The 9,342-nt window shown below is 64.5% G+C and overlaps 1 protein-coding gene across 1 annotated transcript; it reads left to right on the top strand.

Annotated features, from left to right (window-relative positions):
• The first annotated feature begins 2,006 nt into the window (after positions 1–2,006).
• On the top strand, positions 2,007–9,113 carry RHBDL1 (rhomboid like 1). Its single transcript, XM_005522803.2, has 8 exons — positions 2,007–2,480; positions 4,339–4,497; positions 4,711–4,935; positions 5,484–5,632; positions 5,720–5,832; positions 6,063–6,163; positions 7,988–8,048; positions 8,127–9,113. The coding sequence occupies exons 1-8, from the start codon at positions 2,007–2,009 to the stop codon at positions 8,396–8,398; spliced, it is 1,554 nt and encodes a 517-aa protein (XP_005522860.2). The 3' UTR covers positions 8,399–9,113.
• The last annotated feature ends 229 nt before the right edge of the window (positions 9,114–9,342 follow it).

Raw genomic sequence — 9,342 nt, 5'->3', positions numbered from 1 at the left:
CCCTGGGCGCTCTGTGGGCTGCAGTGGGAGCTGGGCTGCCCTGCTTGGGGTGGTTACAGGGAGAGAGGGCAGGAGCAGAAGTCTGGTGTGCTGGGACGAGCCTTAGGGCTGGCCAGGACTCCTGGGTGATTGGGGACACAGATCCTTGTGCAACAAGTGCCAGCCAGGGCATAGAGACAGGGAAGGAGGTGATGGATCCCATGGTTCTCTGCATGGGAATCCATGGAAAGTGGGAGATTCTGGCTGCCTTGGGAGCTGTGGATCTCTGTGCCAATCCCCGTTTGGGGCTCCCCACTCCCCTGCAGACACTTTCCCCCTGCACCCGCAGCTCCCAGGGCTGTGCCACCTCCCCTCCCTGCTCCCGTTTTCCCCTGGCAGCTTTTCCCTCCGCTATTTCTGTCTCGGCAGCCTCAGCCACGGGCGCTGGGCACAGGGAATGTGGGTGCACACCAAGGATCTTCCAGAGCCTGTGCACTGACACTGGACGGGGTCAGACTGCTCCCACATGTGAGGGGATCCCTCTGGGCTGTGGGGGGAGAGGAGACCCTTCCCACGTGCTCAGCCAGGGCCAGGGATGCTGGGGGACACAGCTGGTGCTGCCAGGCCGGGCAGAGGAGGTGATTTTCCAAGGCGGACGGGACACGCGGTGCTCCCTTGTGACTCCAAACCAGGCTGGATCCCACGGGAGCTGAGAGCCCACGTGCCCTGGTGTGTATTAATAGCGCTGGTGTGCAGGACATGGACGCTGTGCTGGGACAGACACGGGCCTGGGGCAGGGGACACGAGTGGCAGGGCCATGGGAGCCCAGCCATGGCCACACACAGTCCCCAGGGAAGGAGCCTGGTAGGGCTGGGGAGCCCAGAGCTCCCTGGGCAGCCACAGTGGGGCTGAGCCGTGGCTCTGGGAAGTGAGGACAGCACCAGGGATGGGTTCTGGGGACATCCCTGCCCTGCTTGGGGATCCAGGGGAGCTTGGCCTGGGTGACACTGGGCATGTCACACAAAGGCACCAGTTCCAGGGACCCAGTGCCAGGCTGTCCCACGAGCCTGGGGCAGGGGACAGCAATGGAGGCTCTGTGGCCCCTGTGCCATGGGGGATGTACCCAGACTGTGCTGGCCCGTGGGTGCAGGGTCAGAATGGAGGGAATGTTTGCAGTCACCTGTGCCAGATTCAGTAGGTACTTGGTGCTGGGATGCTGGTGTCCATTCTGGGATGCTGGTGTCCATTCTGGGATGCAGGTGTCCATTCTGGGATGCTGGTGTCCATTCTGGGATGCTGGTGTCCATTCTGGGATGCAGGTGTCCATTCTGGGATGCTGGTGTCCATTCTGGGATGCTGGTGTCCGTTCTGGGATGCTGGTGTCCATTCTGGGATGCTGGTGTCTGTTCTGGGATGCTGGTGTGCGTTCTGGGATGCTGGTGTCCATTCTGGGATGCAGGTACTGAACCAGGATATGGATTCCTCTAGCAGGGTGCAGCTGCAAAACCATGCACTGGGATGTGGGTACTGGAATACCTGTACCTGTGCTGGGATGCAGCACTGGAAATGGAATACAAGTTCCCACTCCAAGTATCTCATATTCCATTCCTGTACTGGGATGCAGGGATCACACCAGGATCCAGGTCCCATTCCAGGATGTGAGTATCAGCACTGGGACATGGGGAGTGGGATGCAGGTATCCACACCAGGATGCACAGAGCTGTTCTGGAATGCAGGTCCTGGGCCAGGATGTGGGAACCAGTGCTGGGATGTAGATACCACACTGGGATGCAGGTATCATGCCAGGATGTAGTTACCATATTTGGGATGTGGGTACCAGTACTGGGGTGCCCACAGCTGGACCATAATGCAGGTTCCCATACTGGGATGAAGGTTCCTGTACTGGGATGCAGGTTCCCATACCGGGATGCAGGTTCCCGTACCGGGATTCAGGTTCCCATACCGGGATTCAGGTTCCCGTACCGGGATGCAGGTTCCCATACTGGGATGCAGGTTCCTGTACCGGGATGCAGGTTCCCGTACCGGGATGCCCACAGCCGTACCGGGATGCCGGCACCATCCCATGCTGGGAGCGCCGGGTGCCGGTTCCCTGCCCGTGCCCTGGGCCGTGTCCCGGTGCCGGCGGGGCGGGGCGGGGCGGGTCCCGGTTCCCCGAGCGGCGGCGGCGGCGGGGGGGGTGCGGGGAGGGGGGGGCGCTGCGCCGCGCTCTGCGGCGGGGGCGGCTCCGCTCGGCTCCGCTCCCCCCCCCGCCGCCGCCGTCGCCCCGCTGCCATCGGCGGCCCCCGGCGCCGCCGCTCGCCGCTCGCTCCCGGGCCCGCCGCAACGCGGGGCTGGCGGGGAGGGCCGCCCCCGCCGCCGCCCCCGCCGCCCCCGCCGCTCCCCCGCCCCGCTCCCCGGCCCCGGGCGCGGGGGGGCGGCGGAGCCCCCCGCCCGCCGGGTGCTTGGACAGGAGCTCCCTGCTGCAGCTCATCCAGGAGCAGGTGAGGCCGCCCGGGGTAACCGGGCTGCGCTCGGGGGGGGCCGCCGGACCCCGGCCATCGCTACCGGGGGCAGGGATGCTCGCAGCACCGGGCACGGCTGAGAGCGGCGGGCAGCGCTGCCCACCCGGAGCGGCCACCGAGGCCGTGCCACCCCCCGCCAGCGTCCCTCGGTGCCCCTCATCACCGCCCCGGGGGAGCCGGCCCTCCTTGTGCCGCTGAGAACGCGCGACTCGTGTCACTTGTGGCCTCTCCCTCCGTCAGCGCCGGGTCGGATCCTGCCCGGTGCGCCCTCAAGGACGAGGGGTGCTGGGCACGGAGCCCCAGAGCCGCCGGCGGGGTCTGGGTGCCTGATGGAGCCCGGGGGGGGGGCCGTGGGCTCGGTCCGGCCGGCGAGGCGGGGGTCTGCACCCACCCCCGTGACCTGATTGCGGGATGAGGCCGTGGAGCAGCAGCGCTGCGTGGCGTGGGGCTCTGTTCGCGGCACGATGGGGCCGCCAGGGGTTTCCACCCGCTGCCCCCCGGCCCCCACCAGCCCCCCCTGAGCTCCATCGCCTGGATCCTCCATCCCCACCCAGCCCTGGCCCAGCTGGCGGCTCTCCCCCGGGCACGGGGAGGGAATTTCTTGGGGGTCAGGATAATTAACTGTTCCCCCACTCGCCCCCCGCTGGTTCCGTGACCTTGGCTGAGTCTCCCAGCCCGGGAGCTGCCGTGCTGTCCCCCTTGCCACCCCACCCTCGGCACAGGGACTCCATGTGAACCCGAGCTCTTCGGGAATGAGCAGCATCTTCCCCGGGAGCGAGCAGTGCTGGGAGGGCTGGGAGCTGGGATCGGGCCCTCCCGGGGGATCGTAGGGTGCCAGTGAGGTTGGGGTGTGGGGAGATTCACCCCAAAAGCAGAGAGGGGTTCCCTGGCTGCTGACAGGGCTCTTGGCGCTCTTGGGGCCGGTGGCTCAGCGTGGGGACAGCGTGTGCCAGGTCCCGGCGTGACACACACGTGGAGCCCGTGGGGTGACGGGTGTGGGGCAGGGGGACACCAGGGTGCTCCCGCCCCCATGGCTGGGGCTGCTGAGAGGTTACAAATGCTGCCTGCACCCCTCGTCCCACCCTGCACCCCGCTCCGGGCAGCCAAAGCCCCTCGGGAAAGAGGCTGTGGCTGTTTCCTGCCGAGGGAACAGGGAGGGACAGGGTGCCCACCCGGGTGGGGATACGATCCCATGTCCCAAGCACTCCATCTCCTGCCCATCCCACGAGGATGAGGCTCCTCTCCCGCATTTCCCTCCCTGCAGAAGCAAAGAGCAAACCCCACACTACTCCAGGGCGATTGCAGGGGCTGTGCTCCGGCCGTGGGTGCTCTCTCCCCATCTCCACCCTCCTGTGCCATCCTGGGCTCCCATGAGCGGGGGGGTGCCCGTGGTGCTGTCCCTGGAGGGCTCGGGGTGCCCGAGGATGGCACAGGGTGCCCCGGCACAGGGCGCGGTGGATCCCAGCGGCCGGCGGCAAGGGCGGCGGGAGGAGCGGGAGGGGAGGAGGAGGAGGAGAAGAGGAGGAGAAGGAGGAGGAGGAGGAGGAGGAGGAGGAGGAGGCTGGTGCCAGGGCTGCGCGTGTGTTTAGCTTGGTGGCTTCCTGGCTGGCAGGCTGCTGGCGGCGAGAAATAACTGAGTGGGAGAGTGTTGGCTGCGCCGCGGGGAGACGGGGACACCGGCACGGCACGGGGCACCTCCCGGGGCACCAGCTGCAGCCTGTGGTGTCCCTCGCACCGCAGCAGGGACAGCTGGCATGGAGGCACCGGGAGGTGCCCCCGGCCGAGCAGGGAGCCGCAGCCCCGGCGTCCCGGTGGCGCTCGGTGCCGTGTCCCGCAGCTCGACCCCGAGAACACCGGCTTCATCGGGGTGGAGACGTTCGCCAGCCTGGTGCACAGCCATGAGCTGCCCCTGGACCCCGCCAAGCTCGACATGCTGGTGGCCCTGGCACAGGGCAACGACGAGGGGCAGGTCTGCTATCAGGAGCTGGTAGACCTGGTCAGTGCCGGGCGGCCGCAGGGACGGGGTGGGTGCCAGCCCGGGGTGGGCACCGGGCACCTCCCTGTGCCCCTGGGGAGGGGGGCAGACACCGGCGGTCCCCAGGGACTCCCCCGGCGTGGGATGGCGGATTGGCCTCGGGACGGCTCGGGGGGGCTGGCAGGGGGTGGCCTCAGGCCGTGAGTCCCCCTCGGGCACGGCCTCTCTCCGCAGATCAGCAGCAAGCGCTCCAGCAGCTTCAAGCGAGCCATCGCCAACGGGCAGCGGGCGCTGCCCCGGGACGTCCTGCTGGACGAGACCGGCCTCGGCATCTACAAACGCTTCGTCCGCTACGTGGCCTATGAGATCTTGCCCTGCGAGATGGACCGGCGCTGGTACTTCTACCAGCACCGCACCTGCCCGCCCCCCGTCTTCATGGCAGCCGTCACCCTGACCCAGGTACGGGCACGGGCGGCTCCGGGGGTCCCGGGATCACACTCGGGGCCGACAGGGTGCGTGAGCCTGGTTGTGAGCTCCTGGTGCACACGGGGGGGCTCAGAGCTGACCTGAAGGGATGTGGGACCCTGGGCACATCTTTGTGCCTGCGTGGGTGACTCAGACCCGGGGCAGTGGGGCTGGGTGACCCCAGTTGTGATGTCCTGCTGCCCACAGAGGGGTTCAGATACGGGGTGAAGGGTTGGGTGCCCCCCGTTGTGATGTTCTGGAGTCCATGGTGGGGCTGAGACCCAGGACAGAGGGGATGGGATGTTCTGGTGCCCATAGATGGGACTCATAGAGGTTAGAAGGAATGGCTGAGCCCAGCAGTGATGTCCTGATGCCCTTGGGGGGCTCACATGAGGGGTGGAGGGATGGAGGATCCTGTCTGCGATGTCCTTGCGCCTGTATGTGGGACTCGGACCCAGGGCAGTGGGGACGGGTGACCCCAGCTGTGACATCCTGGTCAGATGTGGGGTGAAGGGGGGTGACAGTCACGGGGTTTGTCACAGATCATCGTGTTCCTGTGCTACGGGGCCCGGCTGAACAAGTGGGTGCTGCAGACCTACCACCCCGAGTACATGAAGAGCCCCCTGGTCTATCACCCCGGGCACCGGGCACGCGCCTGGCGCTTCCTCACCTACATGTTCATGCACGTGGGGTAGGTCCTGCCGGGGGGGGACACCGGGGACACCCTGGGGGCTGTGCTGGCTGAGCCCCCCTCCTGTTCCCTCCTGTGCCCGGGCAGGCTGGAGCAGCTGGGGTTCAACGCCCTCCTGCAGCTGATGATCGGGGTGCCCCTGGAGATGGTGCACGGCATCCTGCGCATCAGCTTCCTCTACCTGGCCGGGGTCCTGGCAGGTGGGTGCTCCCCTGGGGGGGACTGTCCCCAGGGGTCCCTGTCACCAGTCCGGGGAGGAGCACTCCGAATTTGATGGGGATGCTGGGCTGTGCTGGCTACCACCCTGCAGTGCCAGCATCACTTGGTTGGGGGCTGGGGGGAAATGCAGGCTGTAATTAATTAATGTAGACAGTAATTAACTCATACTGTGGGAGCAAGACCCCGTGCTGAGCCCTGTTTGTGCCCCCAGGCTCCCTCACCGTCTCCATCACGGACATGAGGGCCCCCCTGGTCGGGGGCTCGGGGGGAGTCTATGCCCTCTGCTCTGCTCACCTCGCCAACGTCGTCATGGTCAGCCAGGGGACAAAGGGACACAGAGCGGGGGGACAGGGGGTGGACAGTGGGCAGCACGGTGGGGGATGCCATGGGGTGACAACGGGGGTGGGAACTGTCTGCAGGTTGGGCAAGGTGGTGGGACATTAACAGGGGATGCCATGGGGTGGCACTGTGGGGTGGGCACCATTGGTGGGGGGATGCTGTGGGGTGGCATTAGGGGTGGCACCATCACAGGGGGACCACCTTGGGTGGCATCGTGGGGTGGGCAGGAGCAGGGACCTGAGTGGGCTCCATGGGGCACTGCAGGGGCTCTGGCAGCAGCCTCCTCCTCCATGCTGGAGCCTCGCTGGTGCCACCCGTCATCCATCCTTCCATCCATCCATCATCCATCATCCATCCATCCATCCATCCATCCATCCATCCATCATCCTTCCATCCATCCATCATCCATCCATCCATCCATCCATCCATCCATCATCCTTCCATCCATCCATCATCCATCCATCATCCATCCATCATCCATCATCCATCATCCATCCATCCATCCATCCATCATCCATCCATCCATCATCCATCATCCATCCATCATCCATCCATCCATCATCCATCCATCCATCCATCATCCATCATCCATCCATCCATCCATCCATCCATCCATCATCCATCCATCCATCCATCATCCATCATCCATCATCCATCATCCATCCATCCATCCATCCATCCATCCATCATCCATCCATCATCCATCATCCATCCATCATCCATCATCCATCATCCATCATCCATCATCCATCATCCATCCATCCATCCATCATCCATCATCCATCCATCATCCATCCATCATCCATCCATCCATCATCCATCATCCATCCATCATCCATCCATCCATCATCCTTCCATCCATCCATCATCCATCATCCATCCATCCATCCATCCATCATCCATCCATCATCCATCATCCATCCATCATCCATCATCCATCATCCATCCATCATCCATCCATCCATCATCCATCCATCATCCATCCATCCATCATCCATCCATCCATCATCCATCCATCATCCATCATCCATCCATCATCCATCCATCCATCATCCATCCATCCATCCATCATCCATCCATCCATCATCCATCACCCATCCATCATCCATCCATCCATCATCCATCCATCCATCATCCATCCATCATCCATCCATCCATCCATCATCCATCCATCATCCATCCATCATCCATCCATCCATCATCCATCATCCATCATCCATCATCCATCCATTCATCCATCCATCCATCCATCATCCATCCATCCATCATCCATCCATCCATCCATCCATCCATCCATCCATCATCCATCCATCATCCATCTCTCCCCATCTCCACCCTCCTGTGCCATCCTGGGCTCCCATGAGCGGGGGGGTGCCCGTGGTGCTGTCCCTGGAGGGCTCGGGGTGCCCGAGGATGGCACAGGGTGCCCCGGCACAGGGCGCGGTGGATCCCAGCGGCCGGCGGCAAGGGCGGCGGGAGGAGCGGGAGGGGAGGAGGAGGAGGAGAAGAGGAGGAGAAGGAGGAGGAGGAGGAGGAGGAGGTATCCATCCATCATCCATCCATCCATCCATCCATCATCCATCCATCCATCCATCCATCATCCATCCATCCATCCATCCATCCATCATCCATCCATCATCCATCCATCCATCATCCATCCATCCATCATCCATCCATCCATCCATCATCCATCATCCATCCATCCATCCATCCATCCATCCATCATCCATCATCCATCCATCATCCATCCATCCATCCATCCATCCATCCATCCATCTGTCCGTCCCCTTCCCGCAGAACTGGGCCGGGATGCGCTGTCCCTACAAGCTGCTGCGGATGGTTCTGGCGCTGGTTTGCAGTGAGTACCGGTCCCAGACCCGTTCCCGGCCGTGCGGGGCCCCGGGGCGGGCTCAGCACCTCCCGCTCTGTCCCGCAGTGAGCTCCGAGGTTGGTCGCGCTGTCTGGCTCCGCTTCTCGCCGCCGCTGCCGGCCTCGGGCCCCCAGCCCAGCTTCATGGCACACCTGGCAGGGGCCATCGTGGGCATCAGCATGGGGCTGACCATCCTGCGCAGCTACGAGGAGAGCCTGCAGGACCAGTGCGGCTGGTGGGTGCTGCTGCTGTCCTACGGCACCTTCCTGCTCTTCGCCGTCTTCTGGAACATCTTCGCCTACGACCTGCTGGGGGCACAGATCCCGCCCCCGCCCTAGCCCGTCCCCCCGCCCCGACCCCGCGGTTGGTTTGTTTTCCAAGGCCGGTGGAGGGGCTGAGGGGGTCCCCGCGCGTGACATGGGGACAGGCCACCCCCCGGCCGCCTGCCCCCTCGGTGCTAGCGAACGCGCCGCCCCCCGCCCCGGGCTGCGCCCCCCCAGTGTCCCCTGCCGATCCCCCCCGCTGTAGCCCCGTCCCCAAAGGATGCTTCAGCCCTGCCCCGGCATCGCCAACCCCCCCGGGGTGCCCGCAGGGCTCGGAATGTGCCCCTCGGGAAGGAGCCGAATGAGGGGAACCCCTCCCCCGGCTCCCGTACCCCTTCTCCAGGGTGGGGGCCGCTTCGCTGCCCCCCAGGACCTGCACTTTCACACGAAGGACTGGTGCCAAAAGAGGAGCGATTTATTTTTCTATGCCAAAATAAATATAAATAAAAGAAAGAGGAATAAAAAAAATTAAAAAAAAAAAAGAAAAAAAAAAAGAAAAAAAAGGATATGGCGAGAGCCCGGCAGGAATCAGCTGAGACCGGCACAACTCATTTTGGCAGTGCCCTCGGCGGCACAGCCCCCCCTCCCCGCCCCCCGACCCCCCCGCTTTGCTGCCAGCCGCCCTCCCGGGACAGGGGGCTGGCCTCGGGATGGGGGCGCGGGGGCCGTCCCCGCTCTGATCCCCCCTCCCCAGACCTTTTTGGAGTATAAATAAATATTTTGCACACTGCGGGGGCTCGTGTCTCTATCGGGGGAGGGGTCCCCCATCCCTGGTGGGAGGCAGTGCGGGTGCCGGGGCCGGCTGGCCCGGGGGGGTCGGCGGGGGGGTCACAGCCGGGGTCGGGACTTACTGGAGCAGAAAACTCCGGGATAAGTGAAGTGGCACTCGGCTGAGCCCCGCGGGGCCGGCAGCGAGGGGGGCAATGGGTGCGGGGGGTGTCGGCAGCGCGCTGAGACCA

The sequence above is a fragment of the Pseudopodoces humilis genome, chromosome 18 (genome assembly GCF_049639895.1).
Source record: "Pseudopodoces humilis isolate 2021_Gansu_Grassland_sample_001 chromosome 18, ASM4963989v1, whole genome shotgun sequence".
NCBI lineage: Eukaryota > Metazoa > Chordata > Aves > Passeriformes > Paridae > Pseudopodoces > Pseudopodoces humilis.
Note: the sequence above shows the minus strand (reverse complement) of the source record. Positions and strands in the feature narration are given on the sequence as shown.

What these genes read in the sequence shown, in the direction of transcription:
- RHBDL1 (XM_005522803.2), top strand. Translation starts at nt 2,007, where the DNA reads ATGCAGGTTCCCGTACCGGGATGCCCACAGCCGTACCGGGATGCCGGC. An exon ending in ATCAGGAGCTGGTAGACCTG is followed by an intron (nt 4,498 to 4,710) that starts GTCAGTGCCGGG and finishes CTCTCTCCGCAG; the next exon opens with ATCAGCAGCAAGCGCTCCAG. An exon ending in CCTGGCCGGGGTCCTGGCAG is followed by an intron (nt 5,833 to 6,062) that starts GTGGGTGCTCCC and finishes TTGTGCCCCCAG; the next exon opens with GCTCCCTCACCGTCTCCATC.